A 26,581-nucleotide genomic window follows, 5' to 3' on the forward strand; every position below is an offset into this window, starting at 1 on the left:
TACTTTAATTTGTGCTTTTAAAATTCTATAAACGTATGTTATATTAACATTAATAAGTTTGTTTTTGGCTTTTCCAATTAAGGCAAACTCGATCACAAATTCTACAAAGTAATATCCTATATTAATATTTAATATTTATATGAGAATTATCATTTTAAATATTTTTCCTCTTTATTAGTATACATTATAATATACATTTATTAAACATAATTAGTAAATTTGTATTTTATACTTATTTAATATATTTTGTCGACTTTGCTCGACCTGTACGAACGCACGGGTCTGTTACTAGTTGTTATTAATATTTTCATAATTCATTTGCTACACTTGTTATTAATATTATATCTGAACCATTTTTAGGGATGAATCATCTCCCACTTTCCTCACATCACCGGGTTTGAAATTGTGTTTGCCAACATAGAGGATTGGTCGTGTGCTGAGCATATATTGGATACAGGGGGAATAATGTGTTCGAGTCATTCAGAGTTCATCTTAACTATCTTGTTACATATGACATTTGTTTATGCACATACATTGGTTACTGCGAGACGCGTTCATTTGACTATATCGTTATACTCCATATGACTAACATGCAGGTCATCTCTTATGGATCATTATTTGCCCAAGCAAGTGATGCGGATATTTGAATATTTGTAGATTATTTTGATACTCCCCTATGAGTTTGTTTCTCTCACCGTCCATCGCAGAGATCTCGGTGCAATACTTGAAGATTTCGAGAGTCACCTAGTACCAGAGTAGTATCGCATGGTACTAGCTCATGTATAGTGGGTCTATGAAGACGGCTACATGACATGGTTCTATAGGGTGTCACACCTATCATGACATCAGGCGCTCCTGGAAGACCACCTATGTCAGCTAACTAGGAGGTACTTGAGGTTCAGGGTAACCACACCGAGGGCGTGACGACAGTTTGTTGGCATGTTTGGGAGATGGGTAGAGCAGACATAGAGGCGGACTCTTTGAGGATGATAGTCTCCAGTTGGCCCTCGTGGCAAACATGGTTTCTGAATTACAAAATGTCAGGAGGAGAAGGCAAGGGGTTCGACAAACCCAATAGTTTATGTTTGTTTGGATGTATTATCTTTTTTGTATTTTCTGATAAAAATTATGTATGATGCTGATTTTTTTGAATTAATATTTGACTTTTTACTTTCATTTAACATTAGTGATACGTGATTTTAGTTTGATTTACTTCGATTTTACTTTAATATAACTTCGCATCAAAAAACTACAATGTTGGGACAATGATACTGCTCTAAAATAATCCAGAGATTTTCAAGAGATGTATCTTCGAAAATAATCTCCCTAGAGATTTTCAGAGATGTATCTTCGAAAATAATCTCCCTAGCCATTAACATGCTTCCAATACCTTTTAAAGGACTTCGGTGAACATTTCGGAGATGTATATCGAGATACACCCAAATAATATACGGAGATGCATCTCCGGATCATATTTTGTCAAATATGAGATTGATCTCCGAAAAAATGAAGCATAGTATGATTTGAATGCATCCGAAAATAAAGGATATTTTTAAATTTTTAGAGGTGTGGGATGCACATTTAAGGATCTAACGAGCATTTCCCTAAATATTAAGAAAAACTCAAAATTGCATCTGGTTTATGTGAAATTTCCATGACAAACGGCCCGGATTTGGGTGGCATCGCTGCCCATATACTGTAGTTTCATTTGACTGTTCCATAATCTGTGAAATTAGACATTTGACTACCACACATGACCCTTAAGAATTTGATTGAAAAAGCCATACTGGTATTGAATTCTAAATTCATTAGTTTAACATGCCGAGCTTGGAGAAATCAAGCAGGATGCTCAGCAGTTTCACTCATCTCTTTAATGTCAGTTATTTAGCTAGTTCATCTGAACTCTACAAAATGAAATATCAACATTTTTACATGATGACAATATCTACTTGTCCTTTACATTTAGTGGCATTTATGATGTTCTTAACTGCTGCTAAATGCTCATGTTTTCCAAACAACAATTGTTGCAAACACAGCCATAATGCAACTCATCAGTAATAAAAACTAGATAAACAACATACACACTCGCACACGCACACATAAACTAAGCACAAAACGTACAAAAGCTAACATAGGTATTTTTTCATTGAACATACAAAAAAAAATTGATGGACATGAATAACAAAAACCATCCAAAACTTGGTACAATATCAAGTAATAAGTTTTCTCAACAACATTGCATGGAGGATTTAACCAAATTTGATTGCTGTACACATACACATACTTGACCCAAAACTAAAATTAAGGTCTATGCATTACCCTAGGAAGGAGCTTCATCAACACAATCATTTCGCAGTTTTCGAGTGTTTGATAAGCCAGTCGATGACCACGTCAATGTTTACAGAATCCTTGCATGAAATCATATAGCAACAAACCTCTCTGTCTGTAAGTGACTCGAGTCCTCTGAAACCATTCCAAGTAAAAAGTCAAAGGTTTAACTAGTTACACAAAGCATCAAGACATATTTCAATAAACACACGCAACAAACAATAACTAATAATAATAATGACTATGGATCAATTTGCTATAAGAACTCACAGTTGATCGACTAATGCTTGCTTGGAAAGAGCTTCTGACTTGTCAATTTTGTTTCCAAGAACAAGCAAAGGAATCCCGTTTAAGGAAGGTTTTGTCAGGAGTTCAGTTAATTCGCTTCGAGTTATTGGAACACTGTCTCTATCAGCAGCATCTACAACATACCTGCCATTGTACCAACAAACGCCACTCCTAATTACTTGAAAGAGCAAAAGGAAAAAAACACCACAATATGAAGCATGCACGACCAGTCTATCTTTTGATAATAAAAAACAGTACTCAAAACATGTATCAGGTTTTCTGTCGCCAAAGTTTGAAACTGACAAGGTTTAAAAATAAACTTTATTTAACTCCAAACATAGAGTACACATACATACACACGAATTTTGTAGCTGAACTTCCTTACCAGCCCTTTGAGAAAACAATTCTCAGCTTTACACAAAACCAGAGAAGTTGTCACAAATCCTTCATAGAACTTTTGACACATACAATGAAACAATTGCTACATAAATTGTCCTACCATATAACTCCCTATTGCACTGTTTAATAACTACCAGTCTACCACAGTTAATAAAAACTGTCATATTACTAATTCCGCCATTACTTTCTTAATTCTCAGAGTACACGGGCCACATTTTAGACTTACTTTTTGCATGATCCAGAATTTGATCTACGTTTTGACTTTGGGCTCTAACAAAAGCATGATTAAAAAGGAAAGTAGATAACATCAGCTACATGGAATTTGTGATTCCAAATCAGAACTTAACGAGAAAACAATATGCATGTCTGGCAATGTAATGATGTATGCATACATATGCATAATTGCACGTCTAGACAATTATGTCTATTACCACAATTTCCTTTCCTTGTTGCACTTCTCCATACTAAACACTTTATGCCCATCTCCCAATTTAGTTTATAATCTTTTAGTTGATTGCACACCCAATTTATCATCAATCTACCTTTCAACTTCACAGATTTAACTTCATTTGTCTCTCTGAACTCAAACCCAATTGCCCCATAACTTTTAACTCAATCACCTCTTCCTATTTGACATTTTCTACTTCTATATTCACTATCCATTCGTCCTCATTCATTCAAAGTTCCATTCTCCTCTAACACTAAACCTCAACTGTTTGTCTACTTTTAGACTTCTTCGAAAAAAATGAGAACAACTACATATCTCCACACATGATCATTTCCCTATCTCTTTTCCATGAGGGTCATCTCCAACTCACCCAGAAATTTGCAGAAGATGATTTCTGAATATAAAAAAATGTGACAATATTTGCAAACAATCAACTTGAGACGAGATTAATGAGGAAGATATATAAGGAGTTATGTTGGTGGTAATTGCCATTACAGTGGAGGGAAGTTGCGATATGATAAGTGTTAATAACATTTCCCACACCGTGATGAGATTGAAGATGATTGGTATCTATTTATTTGTTTAGTTCACTGGAACGTGTAGAGTAGTATCGTCCCTTAAATTGATTAACTTTTTATTCAATGTGTTTAGTTTCAATAAATGTGGACCGATGAAGGACTTAATTGATCCCTAACCCTAGAAGTTACCTGAAAATAAATTCCATTCCTAGTGATTCATGCAACGTTTTGTACTGTCAAACATGTTTTTTGGACTAATTGTTCTGTCCAGCATAGGAAAGTCCACATTTTTAACATTTTATACTCATCCCATGAATGACCTTGTGTTTTTTCTTGATTCTGGTTGATAAGACCAATAAACAAAAGATGAATCTCCAAACTGAGCAGTTTCAGCCATCATTTTCAGCATTGTGCCACATATGTCCTCTATTTGTAATGGTTGAATTCTACCAACACATCAATCCTACCTGCTATTCTTATAATTTAGACAAGGGTTTAACTTAATCCTACTGCTCATATTCTAGCCAATGTTGATCTCAAAACCACTCCTGCATGTCCAGCATTGAAAATATGGACAGTCAACAAATACAAGTGGCCTAATGTTAGATCTGTAATAGGCTGTGATACCGTATTGGAGTATGGGCATACGTTAATCTCGGATAGCGTGTAGCAGCACAGACCCCCTAAAATGCTACAGTGGAGAGTGGGATAACCGCTATTGCAACGACTAAAAACCATTGTACAAAGTAAACAATAATTCATAAAACTAAAGAGATCGCCATACTTAATAATTAAAGAACCTGAAGTATAGAGTAATAAAACTTAAGCACAGAAGAAGAATAAGCCAGAACTGAACTAAAAGTAGGAAGAAGAGCATAACAATTATTTGTGAGCAAGAACATGACATTACTCTTCAAAGGATTCAGATTGAAATTTATACCCTTAAAAAAGAAAACAGTTTAAAAAAACGAATTTGAGGAATTTATCCCCAGTATTCTAATAACAGACGCAATAGCGGTAATTGTGGCCTCTACAACTGCTATCATTGACAGTGGCCCGCGGACCAATAGTGTCGCACCGAATCCTACCACTGCTATGCTTTTCCGCTATAGCATGCTATTGACAGCATGGGCTTAACTTAATCCCAGAAACTATCTTAAGGAGTGATGAATGCCCAAGCCTTGAAAGGACTACTTTGGCTATATTTCTAGTAGATGTTGGGCCCTAACAATCATCTGATATTTCTCCAATTCACATAACTCCTCTCTTCGTTCACGAAAGTTGGGCGAACGATAGGGTTTAAAGCAAACTTCATTGAATTCGACAGAGTACCCAAACACACAGCATATATGGTAGCGATCTTCCCTATTAACTTTAGAGCCAAGGTTGTCCTATGAGGAAACAATTCATTGGATGACACAAGAAATCCTCCATTTAATTTATATGGTTGAAAATAACAACACCATATCAATTAAATAATTACTCCATAACCTTTCTCTCAACATCTGCCCTATAGAAACACTACTAATCCAACTCTATAATTTTGTTATTTCTCCAAGAGTATACAAATCACATTTTAGGCTTGTTTTCTGCATGATCCATTACCAAAACATAAAAAGAATGACAAAGGAAGATGTGTGTGTGCGCGCACGTGTGTGTCAATGTATGCATACATATATAAGTAGGAAAGAAGAGAGCATGAAGAGAAACAGTACACAATAGCAGAGACACCGCGACAGTAACGCTCCCACATTGTTCGAAACCTCCTTTGTCCACCAAGATCCCAAAGCTTTATCGTGACATTCCCCTTGGTCACTTTTCGCATGTTGAACCCAACCTAAAGTTAAATAGCAGAATTCATGTTTCAATCACTAACACACACACACACACACAATCCTTAAATTCCGAATTCAAAATTAGAAAAAGAAAAAGCACTGACAGTTGGAATCATGTCCTCACTGTATCCTCCTGTCTGTCAAACAAAACCAACAAGACAAAAATCAATGTCCAAACTATGAAACCATAGCAAGAAAAGCAAATATTTTTGCAGTGGCATTAACTCACAGCAATTGAATTGACAAGAGAAGTCTTGCCAGCATTCTGAAGACCTACAAGAGAAAGCTCCATCTCTTGTTTAAAAAACAAACTGCAAAAACACACATACACAAATTCACAACCATTCATTCATTCACTCAGTTAACCTATTCATACAAATCCAAAATTAACTGAAAGATTAAACTTGAAGGGTTTTTCAATATATACAATACAGTAACGGTGTGAAATTTCAATAGATAAAAAGAGAAAAATGAAAAATTAATCGGAAAGAAGTAAAAAGTGAGTGTTACCTGCGGAGCCAATTGAGAAGAGAATCCCAGAGACCCATTTTTGGGAGAATGAAAAAGAAAGATAGGATGGGAGAAAGGAAGAAGCTTTAACCGACCAATAAAAGATTATGGAATGTTAAGGAAGGAAGGGATGTTTGTTTGGAATGTAGAATGCCAATACGATACGGCAGAAGAAAACACATAACATAGGTGTTGTTTTGTTTGTCGGATTTGGGGTACCTAGTTTTGTGTGATAACGGCTGAATCTACCTTGCTATTTCCCCCTTTCCAATTCTACTAAATCAATTAAAGTTTTTAATTTATTTATCACAATAAATATTTTGTAAAAAAATAAAAAATTATTCAATTTAAATGTCATCGAAAAACTCTGCACCCTCATTTATCGATCAACTTTGATTATACTACATAATATAGATGTCTTACGTGGAAATTGATTTCTAATTCCTATAAATTTTCACAATTAGATCTTCAATTAAAAGTTCAGATCTCCATTTTTAATCATTTTTTTTTAGATTCAACCTTCTTTCAAAGTTACTCGTGTTGTCGCTCAACAGACCTGAAGGTGCTCGTCGAGGGAGTGGCCACGTGTTCAGCGAGAGGACGTGGAAGGCTTGAAAAAGTTGCTCGAGGAATTTTAGAGTGCCTTTGAAAACACAAAGGAGTGAGTCTCTCAGCTTGCGGATGATGTCGTGTTAACCTTCGTTCATCACTTTGAGGAAGCGAGAAGCCGGGTGACCCTCATCTACCCCTATCTGGATTTAAGCATTATGGATCCCTTTAAGGTGGTTAGGAATAGGGAGTGGATGACGAAGAATAATTCATCCTCCTCTTTTTTTGTTGGTTGTAATTATTTTTTTATTCATTCGAGGACTTTTGTAATTATTTTGAAATGTGGCGTAATGTGGTCGCCTTTATTTTAATTATCTTTAATATCAATTATTTTGTAGTTTTGCTTTAAACTTAAGACATCTTTTGTTCTTGTCGTTTCTAAGGTGACCATGTCCCATGCAAGTGCCCCATATGGGAGGTAATGATCCATCGTGGGGTCCAACTTATTTAATTACCACTAGGTGTGACAAGGATCCATTGTGGAGATCCAACACATGTAATTGCCACTATGGACGACAAGGATCCATCGTGGGGATCCACTGCAGCCGTGGGGATCCAACGCATATAATTGCCACCATGAGCGGCAATAATCCATCATAGGATCCAACTTATGTAATTGCCACTACAAAAGACAATGATCCATCGTGGGGATCCAATACATGTAATTTTCACTATGGCAGATCAAGCTTATGTAATTGCCTATATTAATAGGCTTTTTCGTGAGCATGAATTTTCTGCAAAAATATGACATAACAAATAGATATAGTTAAATAATGGTTAGATGTCTCATTAAAAACCTCCACTCTCTTGAAAGCGCATAGGGAAAAGAGTGAGCCTCAACTAACAACGTATCCTTACAAACGACAAAGTTATAATGCTCACCTACACAAAATTATCAACTAGGTAAATAAATAATATAAGATAAGGCGAATATATAACGAATAATAGAAACATAATGACTACATAAGCGGTTCCATAAGAGAATGGTACATTTCTTCTCGCTTTCAAGCCTCATTGTGTTATAAGATCATATGGGAAACATGTTTGCCTCCCATAGGCTTCATTGGGCAGCGTTATCCCATCGCTGACCTTTTTTCCCCTTACATCTAGACGGTGTGTCTTTTTTAACTTTAGACTTTCTAGATAACACTTTTTGACAATTTCCCGGTCCCCTCGGACGACTCCCACTAGCCCATTAGGGAGCAAGTATTTCATGCATAAATATAAAGTAGATAAAGTGGTTTCTAGTCGATTAAAGGTTGGTCGCCCAATAATTATATTATACGAAGATGGGGCATAAATGACTAGATACGTAACCTTTATTTCTTTGATGTGGTCTTGCTCTTCAAACGTGATCCTCAAGATGATATACCCTTTTACTTGCACTTGCTCTTCTGAAAAATGGACCAATCATACCTTAAAGGGCTTCAAGTATTCGAGATCGAGACGTAGTCTCTCGAAGGCGTCCGAATAACATATGTCAGCGGAGCTTCCCAGGTCCACTAGAAATCATTTGATCTCCCACTATTTGCATTTGACGGTGATGACCATGGGATCATCGTTGTGGGGGTGGATGCCAAGCGTATCTTCTCCCAAGAAGACAATCGTGACTTCTGGCGCCTTCATGCTCCTTGCTTCAGGGAGGTTTTCTATACTCAGAACTTGACGGGGGTATCTTTATCGGGATGAGCTGGTCTCACCGCCCCATCGAATCCTTCTGCTATGGTGTTAAGGATATGATGTGCCGCTTTACTACCCCCGCACTGAGATGCTTCATTATCTTTGCTTGGCTTAGGGATTCTGGTGCCTTCCTGCTCGTGTAACACCCTGAATTCAATTAATTAATTTAATTTAATTTAGTTGCATTTTATTTAAATTATTGAAATTAGTTTATATGTTTTATTGGGATAATTAGAGAATATACGTGTTTTAGAGAGTATTGGAGAGACTTTTGGAAATGGTATAAATTAATTAGATTTATTTTAATTAATTTAAGTTGAGTAGAATAATTAAAAATAAGATGGTTGTAAAAAATAAGGGAACTAATAGAATTTGGTGGATAATTGAATTATTAGAAATTAAAAATAAAGGAAATTGGAGTTAGTATGGGGAGAAAAGATAATACGGGAAATAGGAGAGCAAGTTAAGGGTAATAAGGGAATAACATAATTAGGGGAATTAAGTTTTGGTTTAAATAGAAAAGAGTAAGAGTTGAACTTTAGCATTACGTATTATTTTGGAGAACAAGAGAAAAGAGGCAAGGGAGACAACCTAGGGTTTGGGAAGACAATGTCATTATCTTAGTATTCTTGATGATTATTATGGTTATAACCAAATATTTATTGCAGATGAAGATGTGTCGAAGACGAAATTTCGATGTCCAAGAGCCTTAGGCACTTATGAGTGGGTGGTGATGCCATTAGGCTTTAAGAATGTTGTGGCGACGTACCAGAGGGTGATGGATTTGATTTTCTATGATTATATTGAAACTTCTACGCCGGAAAATGGTCACCTCGACCATCTTCGACAATCATTCCAAAGAATGAGGAAGTATAAACTAAAAATGAACCCTCTCAAGTGTGCTTTCTGTGTGTGGGCCGGAGATTTTCCTTGATTTCGTTGTCCATAAGAAGGGTATCGAGATAAACCAAAATAAGACCAAATCCACCATGGAGACTTGACCTCCTTCGAACAAAAAGTGCTCCAATCTTTATTGGGGAAGATAAAGTTTTTGAGGAGGTTTATTTCAAACCTTAGTGGCAAGATTCGAGGGTTCTCATTGTTACTTCACCTAAAGAAGGAATAGTTCAAGTGGCGAGAAGAGCATCAAAAGGTCTTTGACGAAATAAAGGAGTACTAGATAAACCATTCGATTTTGTCTCCCCCTGTTAGGAATAAGTGCATGAGGTTATATATTTCTGCTTCAGACTCGACAATAGAAAGCATGTTAGCCTAAGAGGACAATAATGGCGTCGAAAAGGCCATTTATTACCTCAATCGAGTCTTGAATGATGCATAAACTAGGTATAGTCTTATATAAAAGATGTGTCTTTGTTTGTACTTCTCATGTATGAAGTTAAAATAATATATAAAACCAACTGATGTTTACGTCTCTTTGCATTGTCATATTATCAAGCATATGTTATCTAAGCCAATTATGCATAGTCGAATTGGAAAATGGGATCTTGCCCTGGCTGAATATTACCTAACATATGTGCCTTTAAAGGAAATGAAGGGGCAAGTAGTCGCTGATTTCATCGTAGATCATGCGGTAGTCAAGGCACCTCAAAATTATTTGGAGCCAGAAACTTGGAAGTTATACTTCGATGGCTCCAACCATAAAAATGGAACAGGAATTGGGATTTTGATAGTTTCCCCTAATAAATTTTCTACGAAGTTCAAATACAAAATTGATGGTTCTTGCTCAAATAATGAGGTTGAATATAAACCTTTGATAGTTGGCCTCGAAATTTTGCTGGACTTGAGGGCAAAAAGAGTCGAAGTGAAAGGAGACTATGAATTGGTTATTAAGTAAATAACAAAGGAGTGGAGATGTATAAAGGAAAAATTGATCGTGTACTTTTTATAGTAAACCGACTGATTAAGTGTTTTGATTTTTTCGACATTCAGCATGTCCCTCGACTAGAAAATCGAGAGGCAAATGAGCTGGCGCAAATTGCCTCAAGGTACTAAGTGGAAAAGGAAAAGTTAGAAGAGTTGATTGAGGTTCAAGGAAGAGTAAAATCGACAAGGTTATCTCCTTATGATTGGTCAATTACGTAGTTAGGGTTAGCAAATCCTGAAAACTTTGAGATCTTTACAATTGACAATTTGACTGATATTGAGTGGCAAAGACCAATAGTCGAGTATTTAGAAAATCCAATAGATTCTACTGATCGAAAGGTTAAGTATAGGTCTCAGAGCTATGTTATCATAGGGAACAAATTGTTCAAGAAAAAACCTGAAGATATTTTACTCAAATGTCTTGGCGAACATGAGGCATATTTAGTAGTATCGAACATCCATAGTGGAGCCTGTGATGCCCATCAAGTCAGACACAAAATGAGATGACTGTTGTGTTGGAAAGGTGTATATTGGCCCATGATGTTAAAAGATTGTATTGAGTTTTCTAAGGGATGTCAAGAGTTTCAAAGACATGCAAACATTCAACATGTTCCTGCAAGCGAATTATATGCTATTGTGAAACCATGGCCTTTCAAAGGTTGGGCTTTGAATTTGATTGGCGAAATTCGACGAACATCATCAAAAAGTCAGAAGTACATCTTAGTAGGTATTGGTTACTTTACTAAATGGATATAAGCAATCCCTTTAGTCAACGACAACCAAGAGGCAATAATAGATTTCATCAAAAGGTATATTATTTATAGATTCAGAATCCCTGAGACGATTACAATTGATCAAGGATCGATGTTCACTAGTCAAAAGATGCAAGAATTTGCCTCTGAGACGGGGGTTAAATTATTAACATCTACGCCTTATTATGTCCAAGCAAATGGCCAGGTCGAGGCGACCAATAAAATCATCATTGGCTTGATCAAGAAGCATGTGGGTAAGAGGCCAAGGAATTGGCATAAAGCCATGTACCACGTCTTATGGCATTTCAAACGTCTCCTAAAGAGGCAACAAATACTACCCCCTTTCGATTGACCTACGGGCATGCAACCATCTTATCTATTGAAATATATTTGCAGTCGATCGGGAATCAGAGGCAAAATGAAATTCCATCATATCATTACTGGAATATGATGTTGGATGAATTGGTTGATTTGGATGGGGAAAGGTTGGATGCATTAGATGTTTTGATAAGGTAGAAATACCGAGTAGCTAAGGCCTTTAATAAAAAGGTTAAATTCAAAATATTTCCGACATGAGATTATATGTGGAAAGTTATTTTGCCTATGGATCGCGAGATAGAACTTTGGCAACATTTGGCTAAAATCAAATTACTTGGCTACTAAATTAGGTTGATAGCCAATGAAGCCTAAGCCAACAGTTCTTGTCTCAATACAAGTGGATAAGAGTGTCGGGGTTAATAAGACTGCCCAAATAAAGTTCGATATTGCAGCAGCAGAGGGAGTCACGCCAGGAAACCTATTTCAAAACCAGGTCGGGCCAACGCATTTATCCATGTAGGGGGCCATAGTCGAAATGAAGGTTGTCGATTCGAGGAACAAGTTAATGCACTTCATGAAAGTTATTTCTGAGGGAGTATCATATGAAATGGTTATGGCAAGTCTAGTGCCTTCGATGCTCCAACAATAATTTTCTTCCATCAAAGCTTTTGAAGTGGTTATGTGTAGCTTGAGTTTGAATGTGGCATTTAACCAAAGTTGTAAAAGCCAGAAAGGATCAGAAAGAAGATATTTTGTATTGGTTTCAAGAATGTGTTTCAACTTATAAGAAGCATTTCCAATTGATTGATATAGATTGGCTAAAAGTAGCTTGCCTAGAGAAATTTTTCGACCTTCATGAAGTTGGATTGCTAGAGGGATGTATTTCTTAGCTACTTGTAGAGAGCTTGAGCATAAAAAATAATAGGAGAGCCAAAGGGTCAAGAAGGCGATATGTTCTTGGTTAGAGACCTCTTCAGTCTTTTTCCAGTGATATAGTTTTTAAAGTTGGGACGTTCGAAAACGAACTCATTAACAATTTCTAGTGTGTGAGTGAAAGTTTCTCCTATAGCGTTAAGTCTCGTGATAGCTGCTACACTGAATAATGTTAGTATAAGCATTCCACATAAAAATTGGAATGTATTAGTCGAGCCCTCCCAAAAGAACATTGGCGCAAGCAACATGGCTGAGTTATACCTAGGGCCAATTCTCGATAGTTGGATGACATCAAAAATACCTAGGTCTTCTCATTATTTTTGTCTTTTGCCTTGGACTCTGTCGAGCCAAGCAATATACTCTTTGTTTTGAGAAGGGGAAGCAGATCGGAAGACACATGTGGGTGTTTCCATGAAATATAAGTTAAGGGAGCGTTCTTTTGAACGCAAAAGGCATCGTAACAAAATAACACAGGAAAAAGTCTTTTACCTTCCCAGATTGTGACTTAGCCGTTGGAAATGGTCCTAAGAACGTTAAAAGTTTATTAGAGAGGGTGAAAGGGAGGAGTATCTGTTTATGCCAGATGGTGATTTTTTCTATAACCATTGGAGGTCCAGGTACAAAATCTCTTCCATCGTCAACTTCTGATGTCAAAATCATGAAGTCCAAAGGGTTTTTGTCGGTGTCTAGTATGGAAGATGAAGTTGTTGTTGCCATTGTTAAGTTTGAAAAGCTTGTTGCGAAATGGTTTTTTGTGTGTAAAATGCTAAAGAAAGAGCGAAAAAGATGAGAAGAGAATAAGGAGGAAGTATTTAGAGTTGTTTTTCTTGTCAATGACGGACACATGGCATACACGTGTTGATGTGAAACGTTTCATTTCTTAAGAAGTGGGAGACTTGATAGAAGTGGAGAAGTAAGTGAAAATGTGTAAATCCACGATCTCTTAGAAAATATGAGTAATGATGAATTTTTGAGAGGATCTTCTAAAAAATGACAATTTGCATTAAAGTGGTAATAATGACGCACGCCAGTGAAAGAGTTTCAACAGTGTCGAAAATAAAATAAAAAATATCATTTTTCTCCTTTTGATTAAAAGGAAAGTCGAAACATGGCATTTTGGGGGACAATTTGTTACCTTAGATTTTCGACACAAACATTAATTATAAATATGTGATAAGTTTCATGTGGTAATGAGTTTATTGCCAAAAAAAATAGAAGTGATCAGTTACGACCATGGAGATCTCGACGAATTTGATTTGTCGAAAAGTAGTATCAACTTTGGTCGAATTGCAATCAGTCAGAGACCAAAGAGTTTATTGGTTTCAGGACTTAGTGAAATTCAGAGTACCCAAAATGTTTAATTTCCGAACAAGTCGAATTAAGTGTAAGTGGATAAGATCAGACAATTATTGGAGGACACGTGGGAGCCTGTCGAAGACGAAGGCGGCATGGAGACCAAGACATGACATATTTTACTTAGTCGACCGTTGTAGACGGTTAACTTAGGACTAGTATATAAGTAAGCATTCGCTTATGTGTTAGGGAACCACAATTGTACACAAATTCTGTAAAACTCAAAGTATCTGCATGTTTGTGAGAAAAGAGTCGAGAACATACGTATATGCGTTTCATTTTTATAAATCAAAGTCTTTATTTTCAGTTATTTACTGCATTGAATTTTATTTCAATTATCTTTTGTTTTCTTTTATATTTCGACTTTAATGTCAAAATATGTTTTAAACCTTTGATTTTCACCTTGTATGTCCTGAGATCTTTTCAAATTTAATCCTTTAAGTGAAATCAAACTTGTTTTTATTTACCAAAATTTACGGTAAACTAATACACAAATATCTAAAATAAATAATAAAATAATAAAATATTAATTTAATTATGTAAATACTACTATAACATGAAGATTAAATTGAATATAATAGAAAAGATAAAATTAAAAAGAATTGTGTAATTTAATATATTATTTTTCAGTAAGACAAGTTAAATATAAGAATAATTTTTAGAAATTTTGGTTGTGAAACGAGTCATCTCTCTGCCTTGTACCACACCGCCCACTGTCCCTTGTTGCCCCACCGCTAGCCAGTGGCGGAGCCAGATAAAAAAATTTGGGATGGCCGCTAACGTAAAATAAAGATTATAAATAAAATGTAAATAGTATTTTAAATAAAATATTAAAGTTAAAATAAATACAAAGTTAATTACTAAAAATTTAAATTACATGACTTAAAACTACCTTAAAGTAATGCTTTACGCGTTCCGAGTGACTTGAAATCGTCAATAATTGACTCCGAACTAATGCTTGCACTAATCTCCCTTTCAATATATACTGCCATGCTATCTCCAAGAAACTCATCATCCATCTTGTTTCTCAACTTAGTCTTATGAACAAGTTTGACTTCTCTTGATGATGTAACTAATGCAAGTTGCAATCGATGAGCAAAACAATGAACATAGTATGCATAAGGACAATCCTTCATAAAGAGGGCTTGTAAACCATTCCATTCTCCTCTCATATTGCTAGCACCATCATACCCTTGGCCACAAATGTTAGAAACATCAAGGTTATGTCGAGAAAGTATATCACATATTGCTTCCTTAAGAGTTAAAGATGTGGTGTCTTTAACATGTGCCACATCAAAAAATCTCTCTTGTATTAAACCAACTTTATCAACAAATCATAATACAAGAGCCATTTGTTCCTTTTTTTGACTCATCACGAGCTTCATCAACAACGATACAAAATTTGGAATCACCAATTTCCTCACGAATACTCTTTTTCACCTTACTAGAAAGAATTTGCAAGAGCTCTTTTTGAATTTGATGTGAAGTATACTTGCAATTTTGTGGAGCATTTTCCAACAGAACTTTTGCAACTTCATCATTGTAGGATGCTAAAAGTTTCAATAACTCAATAAAGTTACCTTGATTTCTTGATTTGCTACTTTCGTCGTGACCCCTAAAAGCACAAGCTTGTAGTGTTAACCAACGAACAATGTCAATTGAAGTCTTGAGTCGTAACCGATTATTCATTCTTTGACTTGAACTTTGCACTTGAATAACATTTCTAATATGACCATCTTGATTCAACAAGTCTTGACAAGCTTTCATTGCATTGTTGTGTGGTGAGCAAGGATCCTTCCCTATGTGTTTAAGAAAGGAACAATATTTTCCATTCCTAACTTTCTTCCAATTTCTAAAACCCCATAGAAATAAAGACAAGTGATCCGGGACGCCCACTTAGTTTTTTGCTAAAAAGGTAACATGGTAAGCAATATGCGGCATCTTCAGATGGTGAATATTCTAACCATGATGGAAATATGCTAAACCAAATATGTTGAAACCTTCTCGGATGATCCTTGTTACCGGACAAATGATAGTTTTCTAAATGAATTTGATATGGATCCCATTTTAGATAAGCTCTTCGTATTGCATCCACTTGATTTGGTGGATATTGGCAAATCGGAGGACGCTTTTCAGGATCGCGTTCCAAAGAATTTTCAAAATCATGATGCTCTTCAATTGTTGGATTCTCAAAAACTGTTTCAGATTCGGATGTCGGGATTACAATTTCTTCATCTCTCTCTTCTCTTTCAATTTCACATGCTTTCCTTTTGAAAAAAGAATCAATTTTTCTATTATTCATCTTTACTCTTCCTATAATATCATATGAGATTCAAAAATCAATTTAGAGAACATAAAAATTAAAAAAGAAAATAATTAATAAACTTAATTAATCAACTTTAATCCGTTTTCAAATACCGGTAACTTCACTATTAGAAATTAGCAGTAACAATGATTAAATAAATCTTATTACAGTGTATAATTATATTTGTAAATTACAGTGTTATAAATTGACTTAATAAACCTCATATAGATTATTTTAACACATCAAGAAAGAACAATCTTAAAAATCTCAAAAACACAAATCAAGTAATCACTTTAATTTGTTACTTTTTATAAAAGAAGAATGAATAAAATTTTTTACCTGGCAAATGCCGATCATTTTAATCTGTTTCGATTCCGGTGCCGATAACAAACCCATATGAGAAAGAAAGGAAAAGTAGGAATTTTTCTTAAAAAAAAATAAAAAATAATTTTAATTTAAAATAAGAATGTTTTAATAATTTAATATATATGAATCGAAGAAAAATAAAAAGTTGAGGGATGGCCGTGGCCTTCCCACATCCCGCTGCTTCCGCCACTGCCGCTAGCTACATTCATCGGTCAACACCATAGCTCCGCCGCAGAGGTATGTCGATGTTCCCTTCTTTCTAATATTCCCATTCTTTAACGATTTCGATATGCAATATCTGGATTTATAAGCTTATATTACCTGTTTATTGTGTTTGATAACACTCTCCCATTGATGTTGAGACTCAAATGCCTTTTGTATACACACATAATACAGCTATTTTTATTAATTCATGACAAACTTGTGCATTGTAAACATAAGCATCTTATAACATTAATTTCTTAGCCGTAAAATTTTGTATAATTTGAATTGTATCAACTATTGCTATATTTTATACTCAAAAGATGTTTGTATGTCTGTGCTGCATGTATAGTTGAAGCACAAGAAAAGAATACAAGTGAAACATATAATAGTTTCAAGGCTTAGGCGATACATTGAGGCAGTAAGCAACTTTCATTTTTAAGGTCGGGTCGGGGTTTAGTTCCTTCGCTGTTGTATATTCTGTTAAAATGTCTTACACAATTTTCAGAACCTTTCAAGTTCACCCTTTTATACTCTATTCAACCTCGATACTCAAACAAAGAAATGGGTTCTTTTATTCCACAATAACCAAAGCAACACAAACCAAAGTTCCAGCTAGTACTCAATCGAAAAAACTTGATAAAATTCCGAAAGACTATGAAGCTGTCATTGGTATTGAAACTCATGTTCAGCTTTCTACACTTACCAAAGCCTTTTGTAATTGTCCTTACAGTTATGGATCGTTTCCTAAAGTAGCATTTGTCCGATTTGTATGGGTTTGCCGGGTGCTTTGCCTGTTTTGAACTCTAAGGTTATTGAGTTTGCTGTCAAATTGGGACTTGCTCTTAATTGCAATTTGGCTTTTAACTCCAAGTTTGATAGGAAACAGTATTTCTATCCCGATCTTCCAAAAGGGTATCAGATTTCTCAGTTTGATGTTCCAATTGCTGCTTCTGGTTTTCTTGATGTTGATATTCCCTTGGAGTTTGGTGGGGGGCATAAGAGGTTTGGCATTACAAGGGTTCATATGGAAGAGGATGCCGGGAAGCTAATGCATACTGAAAATGGAAATTTCTCTCAGGTAGTGTTTCTTTCTCCCTTCATTTGGCTTTTATACATTTATATTTATTTAAAGTATTTTGAAAAATCTTATGTTGGATCCGTTTCATATATTTCTTTGCGCATAGTACATGTTATGTAACAGTAAATGCTTTGTTTCGCTCATTTTCCCTAATGATTATAACTGAAGGTTTGAGACTTTTATATCTATGATACAAGTATGTTAAATTTGATGGTACTTTTTCATAGGTTGATCTAAATAGGGCAGGGGTACCTTTGCTAGAGATAGTTTCTGAGCCTGACATGAGAAATGGTATTGAAGCATCAGAATATGCAGCAGAATTACAGAGGTTGGTTAGGTATTTGGGAGTGAGCAATGGCAATATGCAAGAAGGTTCTCTTCGTTGTGATGTAAATGTATTAGTACGACCCATTGGCCAGTCAAAATTTGGGACAAAGGTATTAGCTATGAAAACATTATTAGGTAGCTTAGTTGGTCTTGCGGTTAAAATTGCTTGAAAACTTTATTGATTCTTGCCAATGTTGTCCACCACTCAACATGCCTACTATTGTATGGACCCGAAAACCCGACGAATCTACACCTCACGGCACGTCAAATTTGTCGAAACAGAATTCCCGTTTCGGCAACAACCAAAACCCCCACAAAATTCAGCCCACCCTACCGATTGGACCACCATATCACTACCCATCCTACCACCTCCCATGCCACCTCCCTCTCCTTCCCAATCGGACCCATCATGTCCTAGTTACCCACCTACCCCAACTCCAGCCCCACAAAGCTCTACTAACAGCCCACATAACTCCCCTATCTCCAGTCCCTTAGCCGCCACTCCCTCTACCTCTCAATCATCATTCTCAGAACCACAATCCACACCCCCACCAACTCAAATCATCCCGGCTCGTGGCATTATCACTCGATCCAAAAACAACATCATCAAACCCCTCCACAAGATGAACCTCTCTGCCACTCCCCATCCACCCGTTGAACCGCGAACTATCACGCAAGCTCTCAAGGATCGAGCATGGCGAGAAGCAATGCAAAAGGAATATGATGCCCTCTGCGCCAACAATACCTGGACTCTAGTTCCACCCCACCCCACACAAAACTTGGTTGGCAGCAAATGGGTATTTCGAACCAAATATCTTCCCGATGGTTCCATTGATCGTCTAAAGGCAAGGCTCGTCGCAAAGGGGTTCCATCAACGACCCGGATGGGATTTTCATGAGACGTTCAGCCCCGTGGTCAAACCGGTTACCGTCAGAGTCATTCTCACGTTGGCTGTCTCCAAGGGTTGGCGCTTGCGTCAACTCGACATCAACAATGCTTTCTTGCAAGGTTCCCTTTCTGAGCAGGTGTACGTATGCCAACCACCAGGCTTTGTCGATCCATCTCATCCCAACCACGTATGTCGGCTCAACAAGGCCCTTTATGGTCTCCGACAGGCACCGAGAGCGTGGTACACTGAACTTCGCACCTTTCTACTCCAAATTGGTTTTGTCACTTCTGCTGCAGATGCGTCACTCTTCATCCATTCCAGCGAGTCAGTCTTTATTGCCTTATTGGTCTATGTGGACGACATTATCGTCACTGGGAACACCGACACAGCCGTCACCCAACTTGTTCAACGCCTTGCTGCTCGCTTCTCTCTCAAGGATCTAGGCACACTGTCATATTTCCTGGGTGTTGAAGTCATCCCACATCATTCTGGCAGCCTGTTTTTGTCCCAAAGAAAATATATCAGTGACATACTCATCAAAGCTGGCATGGAAGATGCCAAACCAGTCACAACACCACTCTCTGCGTCAACTCCCCTGCTCAAAACAGATGGTGAACCACTTCCCTCACCCACCGATTACCGCTGTCTCGTCGGCAGCTTGCAGTACCTAAGCTTAACCCGTCCCGATGTTGCATATGCCGTCAACAGACTGTCCCAATTTATGCAACATCCCACCTCTTCTCACTGGGCTGCTCTCAAACGCTTGCTTCGGTACCTTGTCGGAACTATCGACAGGGGCATCGTCGTTTCTTCCAGCCCATCCGCAACATTACATGCCTTTTCCGATGCTGACTGGGCTGGTGACAGGGACACTTACGTCTCCACAACCGGGTTCATCATTTATCTCGGTTCCACCCCTATCTCTTGGGGCTCCAAAAAGCAAAGAGCTGTAGCTCGTTCCTCCACGGAAGCTGAGTACCGAGCACTCGCCGACACAGCATCTGAAGTTCTCTGGCTCCTATCTCTACTCAAAGAGCTCCGCCACCGGATCCACCAACCTGCCATATATTGTGATAATATGGGTGCCACCTTTCTCTCCTCCAATCCTGTATTCCACTCCCGAATGAAACACATCGCCATCGCCTATCACTTTGTTCGAGAGAATGTGCAACACGGTGTTTTCCGGGTAACCCATGTGTCCACAGGCGACCAGCTCGCCGATATTTTGACGAAGCCTCTCCACCGTCCACAGTTTGAGTCCATCATCAACAAGCTCGGACTTTCCCAACGGCCGTCCGGCTTGCGGGGGCGTGTTAGAGAATCAAATTAATAGTATTTACCTTTTTCTTTTAATGTTATTTATTTAAATAAACTCAGTCAATGTTGTTCCTTAGTTTGTGCTGAATACGTGACCAGTAAGTTATGTTAGTGGCTTTATGGAGAGATTTTAGCAAATCTCTGAAACCGTCATATTTACTGTGTATAAGTAGGAAATCTTAATTTAATGAAAGAAACAACTTCCACAATATATTCTCAACTTATAATTTCATTATTGGTTATGTTCTTTCCAAATCCGAGTCGGGCGTGCAAGACAATAGTTATTAGCTTTTTCAAACTATATTGGTGTTTTGGGTGCAGTGGAGGTATTTGTAAGCAATTAGGTGAAGCATGAGCAATTTTGGATGTTAATTACCTTGAAATGACATTTTCTCTATAAATCGATACATTTTACACTTGTGTAGGAAAGGATATTTATTATTTGAGCTGATTAGTTTGATTTTTGATTTCCAAGAAAATCTCTTATTGGACAAGGTTGTGAGTTTTTCTCAGCAATGAAAGAGTAAAATGAAGAGTATTTCTTGCAAATTGATTTTATGGGTAAGAAAGTTGAGTTGTCTATAGAAATAAAGTACCACAAAATGATATTAATCGAGCTTTATGTTGCAATGTAATAGTAACAAATACAATAAATTCCGTATTTAGGTGCTAATATGATCAATTGTTGTTCTGGCAGGTTGAAGTAAAAAATTTGAACTCATTTGCGTCAATGAGCAGGGCTATTGATTTTGAAATTTCAAGGCAGGTACGACTGCATAGTCAAGGTCAAGAAGATCAGATAGTACAGGAAACTCGACTCTGGGAAGAAGGTTCTCAGGTTAGTACTATATTGTGATATTGTTGTTGCTTACAATCTATTCTTCTAGGAGTTGTAACAGGTACAAAATAACTTTCTTTTCCCTCATTCTTTTTTTTTCTCTTAAAGAATCATAACTTTTGTATATTCTGTTTAGAGAACAATTACAATGAGAAAAGAGGAAGGGCTCGCTGATTATCGATATTTTCCAGAACCAGACCTTCCATCTGTAATCCTTTCCCAAGAATACGTGGATGGTATTCAAAGTTGTTTACCGGAGCTTCCTGAAGAAAAACGTAGAAGATATGAAAAGATGGGATTAGGCATGCAAGATGTTCTTTTCCTAGCTAATGATAAAAATGTGAGTTACCTGCTGTTTTTCTGGCGTTATTAGATTCTTTACCAGTTGATGCACATGACTGAAAATATATGTCCTGATAGGACTAGAATTTAGATAAAGAAACTTAGGTATTATTTAGAATTTTGAATGAAATAGTCACCAAATTCAGGGAGATAAGCTTGTATTTAATTGTCAAAAATAAAAACACTATGAAAACTAGTTGATAGTTGGAGCCAAGCTCCTTAAAATAAAAAAAAATATTGGAATAAGAAAATTAATCTCTGTACTCAGAAGGGAGTTACCTCCTCTTCTCAGCCAGTTCCCGCAATAGACCTGTTGATAATATCTATGTTTGCCTTATTTTGCAGCTCACCAAATAATTTTTGAATTGTTTAAATGCTTGCTCAATGGGCATAGATGCAACAACCAACTAATGTGTTTTCAGAAAAATAAAAACGCTGCAAAGCTTAATGAAAGAGAATTCAATAAAGTCCAGTACATTGGAAAGCTGAAAAATAAATACCAATTATGTTTATTTATTACTACACATGGTCTGACATGATTTGCATTTTCTCAATGGATGTGTTAGATTGCAGAATTTTTTGATGCTACTCTTGCAAAGGGTGCTGATGCAAAGCTGGTTGCCAACTGGATAACGAGTGACATTGCTGCCTTCATGAAAAATGAAAAGCTGACCATAAATGACATAAGGCTTACACCTGAAGAGTTGTCCGAGTTGATAGGTTCCATTAAAGGTGGAATCATCAGTGGCAAGATTGGGAAGGAGGTATAGTTTACTTCTGCACTAATTAGTAGTGCATACTTATTTATACTGTTGTATGTCTAATCATTTTCATATCTTCTAGCTTTTCTCATTAGTTTTTCCAGAGACTTAAATTCTGTGTGGAAATTAATTGTGTTTCTTTCCATCCCTTTTCTGTTTCATCTCGTATATATATATATACCTTGTTGTTTGTGTGGTAGACTTTACTAATGTCTTTCATGATGAGGATTTGATTGACACGGTACAGTATACGATGGTTAGGCTCACGTGTTGTGTCTGCTTCATTTATTTGTCTGCATGGATTGGAAAAGAAGGAAAAGCAGTCAGATATTTGTTATTCTGGGCTTATTTTGCATTCTGTATTTTTACAATTTGTTCATGTGTTTGCAGATACTATTTGAGCTGTTAGCCGAGGGTGGAAGTGTCGAGGAAATCATAGAAAAAAAGGATTTGGTTCAGGTTAGTAGTAGTACCATTCCTCATTTTCTCACTTTCTCCACACGTGACTCACGCATATTCCCCCGGCTCTTTTGTATGCCACGTATCAATTCTGCTTTTGTTCCTGCGTTCGATTCTTGTCAGCCACCACAGAATCTTCTCCTTAACCAAACAACCTGCAGTCCACAATTCCTTTTCTTCCGTTCTTATTGCATGCATGTTATTATTCTTGTCATTATTTCCATTTATTATTTTAAGCCTATATGAAGAGTCTGCCGTGTAGCTGAAACACATGGTTTCACCCTACATTGGATTATTATTTGGAAATGACAGATAGCAGATCCTGTTGAAATTGAAAAAATGGTGGACAAAGTGATTGCAGAGAATCCAAAACAGGTAGAGCAATATCGAGGAGGCAAAACTAAACTTCAAGGTTTCTTTGTGGGCCAGGTATGAACTTGTAGATTTAGAAACAATCATGTTTTATTTTCCCCATAGTTTGATTTACCTTTGTCCAAATGCAGGTAATGAAGGTATCTAAAGGCAAGGCAAATCCAGTTCTACTTAACAAGATTCTCTTGGAGAAGTTGAATTCAAAAACCTGATGTTAATAGATTGCTATATGCAAGTCGTCAATCTGAATGCTACAAAGTTAATCACTCGCATAACATGTGAATGTTGATCTCTGGCTCGAATTCGCAGTTTGGCAACAATGAACTATGAGTAAATGAGGTATGCAGTATATATAAAGTATAAGCATTAATCAGTGATCTTAGATGTGTATACACCTACTACCGTTCTTATAATTTTAACCATTTCTCTTTCTAAAAACTGGTCTATCAGACAAACTGACATTAACAATGCATTCTTCAATGGTGACTTAGATAATTACAGCTATTTGACCCAACCTCCAGGCTTTATCCAAGATTTCATAGAAACAACAGTTTGCAAACTTCTGAAATTTCTATATGGATTGAAACAAATTCCAAATCAAGCTTTCAATCCACCAATAATGGTATTTCTCTCTTTACTAAAATCACTTCCAACATTATCTTATACATTCTTTGTTTATGTTGATGATGTTATCATCACAGCTCACAAGTAACTCATCTTTACGAGCATTGAACTTGACACCCCCCACTTATACGTGACACTCTCCATCGCGTATGAAAAGATGACACTATCCTTGTAAAATTATTTTTAAAATTTTTGAAATTTATAGTCCATACACACGAATTTGAAATTGATGCGACGATACCGGAAATTTGAAGCAAGTACCAGAAATTTCAAAAATAGTGAGTAATTATATCGATTTTTTCAAAAAATTTAGTATTTTGTATCGAAAATTTTAAAATTTCCAGTATTTTCATGAAATATTAAACGAAAATTTTAATATTTCTGGTACAAAATCCCATTGAATATACCATAAACTTCGTAATTTTCAATAGTTATAAAAACTTAGTTTTGTATCAGAAATTCTGAAATTTTTGATATATATACCATGAGAATTTATATCAGAAATTTTGAAATTTTCGGTATATACCAAAATTTTATTTTATACTGGAAATTATAAAATTTCCGATAGTTGCTAATATATATACTTTTAAAATTTTTCCTTCATTTGCAGTGAAATACTGATGCAGAGATGACACTATTGCAAGAAGAACTATTTATCGAGCGGTAGACCAGGCTAGAGCTGTCAGGGATGCTGATGCCAGTGGTCCCAACCGGTTCACATCAGAAGCGGTTGACTGACCAAGGTCAGTTTCGGACACCTCGTATCACTCGATGTCGACCAATACGGTAAGTAGAGAAATTTAGAGATGAGGTGGTGCCATATACTACTATTGTCGATGGAGTGGTTTATTCAGTGGTTGAGGAGGTTGCATATCCGATTGTTGTTGTTAAGGAGGCTGGTTTGGAGGAGGTTGTTCGAGTGGTCCAGCCAGATGATGTTGATTCAGTCTCATCTATTACTGCTAACACGAAGGTTACGACTCCTTCGACCGAACCCTCTGTGCACACCGTGGAGGATTCCCTGGAGAACCCATTGATCGGTCAATGCTTACCGAGTATGCTGACCATGTGGCGTTACAAGTATGGCAGTGAAAGGTATATGTCTTTTATGTTTAACTCTAATTTGTTTATTATTGTGCCATGAAATCTAAATGCTAATTTGTTTATATTTATTTGTCATAGGAGCGTCCCACACTGAAGCTGACATCGCAAGAGTCGAAGATGAAAGACTTCCCGAAGATTCCGATGCCTGAGCAGGTCAGCCGGATTATACAAGACTTTCAGCTGCTTGATTTTGCCCACTGCTCCCTCACCATGCTTGACGCTCCACTACTTAGTGCTTTTATTGAGAGATGACACAAGGAGACATCTTCATTTCATCTTTCGTTTGGGAAGATGACTATCACTCTGGATGACGTCTCATCATTGTTCCATCTCCCCATCGACGACAGATTCTGTGGACGACTCCCTTACTTAGCATGTCCCTTGCATGTCAGACTGTTGCGCGAGATTTGGGAGTGTCTGATGCAGTTGTGTAAGAGGAGTTTGGCGTCAACAGGGGCGCACATCATCGCATTTCTTGGCTTCAGAATACGTACAACGAGCTTGTAGCGACTAGGAGTTATGAGGCTGCCGCTAGGGCATACATGCTACATATAATAGCATGTACTCTCTCTGCGGACGAGTCTGGTGTTTATATTGATGCCCGATACGTGTGCCTCTTTAGTAGGCCCGAGGACACCAGTTGGACCCGGGTGTGTGTTGCATTGACACTTCTGTATACAATCCTTGGAGTGACGACGATCTTTGAGACCAAACAACTTGCTGTCTATTTGAGTATGTTATAGGTATACTTGAAATTATTAGTCGTTGTTAATTTCTTATTTAATTATTACGAATAACATTTCTTATTTAGTGTTGCGTCTCTGCTTTAATATAAATGTTGGATATACGAGCATTTTCCCAACATCTGTGACTGGAGGGTGCAGCATTGCCCAGTGGGGTCCTCAAGGACGAAGAGATGGAAGACCAGACAGACACATCCCAATGGTGTTGCTGAGTACAAGAGGAGACTCGATGTGCTGACTGTAGATGATGTCATTTGGACATCATACACTGGTCATAGAGTCCACCGTGAGTTCGAGGAGACTCGATGTGCTAACTGTAGATGATGTCATTTGAACCTCATATACTGGTCATAGAGTCCACTGTGAGTTCGAGGAGTCATCATTATATTCAGGTTATATGCGGTGGGAGATCATGGTTGCTAAACATTTGCTTGAAAGGTGTCTGTGGCAGTATGATTATATTTAGAGTATCCCACGACCAGTTTCAAATATACCATCTGCAGACATTGATTGGTGATTTCAGAGTAACTTCATCAACTTCGATCGTGCCATTAGAGATAAGACAATTAAGGTTCAACATCCATCACAGTGCGATGATGGTTACTTAGAGTGGTACCTCACTATATCACACCCTCACATCATCCCACCTACTCCTGATGTGGGGTCTTTTGGTGCTAGGATACCTGTTGATGATTGTGAAGGACTTAGGTGACCTTCATTACTTTCTTGACATTCAAGTTCAAAAAATTACCTCTAAATGTCTTTCTCTAACTTAAATAAAATACATCAATGACCTCCTTCGAAAAGTCAATATCTTATGGTCTCAAATACAAAATCGCGACTTCATGATACTCTGAATTTTAATGATTCGTCTCTTTATAGATCAATTGTGATAGTCCTTCAATATGTCGCAATAATCAGACATGACTTAGCCTTTGTTGTCAACAAAGTGTGCCAATTCATGCACTCCCCAAAATAATCTCGTGAATTTGTTAAA

General features: G+C 36.9%; 1 protein-coding gene and 1 pseudogene across 1 annotated transcript; one reads left to right on the plus strand and one right to left on the minus strand.

The window, feature by feature from the left end:
* Positions 1–2,118: 2,118 nt before the first annotated feature.
* LOC127118379 (ADP-ribosylation factor-like protein 8c) lies at positions 2,119–6,592 on the minus strand. The gene is made up of 6 exons (XM_051048567.1): positions 6,327–6,592; positions 6,046–6,127; positions 5,921–5,953; positions 5,697–5,818; positions 2,599–2,760; positions 2,119–2,463 (listed from the first exon to the last, which is right to left on the minus strand). The coding sequence occupies exons 1-6, from the start codon at positions 6,362–6,364 to the stop codon at positions 2,346–2,348; spliced, it is 555 nt and encodes a 184-aa protein (XP_050904524.1). The 5' UTR covers positions 6,365–6,592; the 3' UTR covers positions 2,119–2,345.
* A 10,065-nt stretch (positions 6,593–16,657) lies between these two features.
* Positions 16,658–25,599, plus strand: LOC127118380 (glutamyl-tRNA(Gln) amidotransferase subunit B, chloroplastic/mitochondrial-like; annotated as a pseudogene).
* Positions 25,600–26,581: the final 982 nt, after the last annotated feature.

This window comes from Lathyrus oleraceus, chromosome 2, assembly GCF_024323335.1.
Source record: "Lathyrus oleraceus cultivar Zhongwan6 chromosome 2, CAAS_Psat_ZW6_1.0, whole genome shotgun sequence".
In the NCBI taxonomy this organism is placed as follows: Eukaryota; Viridiplantae; Streptophyta; class Magnoliopsida; order Fabales; family Fabaceae; genus Lathyrus; species Lathyrus oleraceus.

Coding starts and splice junctions, on each gene's coding strand:
- LOC127118379 (XM_051048567.1), bottom strand. CDS start 6,364: ATGGGTCTCTGGGATTCTCTTCTCAATTGGCTCCGCAG. Junction 6,128..6,326: donor CTTCTCAATTGGCTCCGCAG/GTAACACTCACT, acceptor GTGTTTTTGCAG/TTTGTTTTTTAAACAAGAGA. Junction 5,954..6,045: donor CTCTTGTCAATTCAATTGCT/GTGAGTTAATGC, acceptor TTTGTTTGACAG/ACAGGAGGATACAGTGAGGA.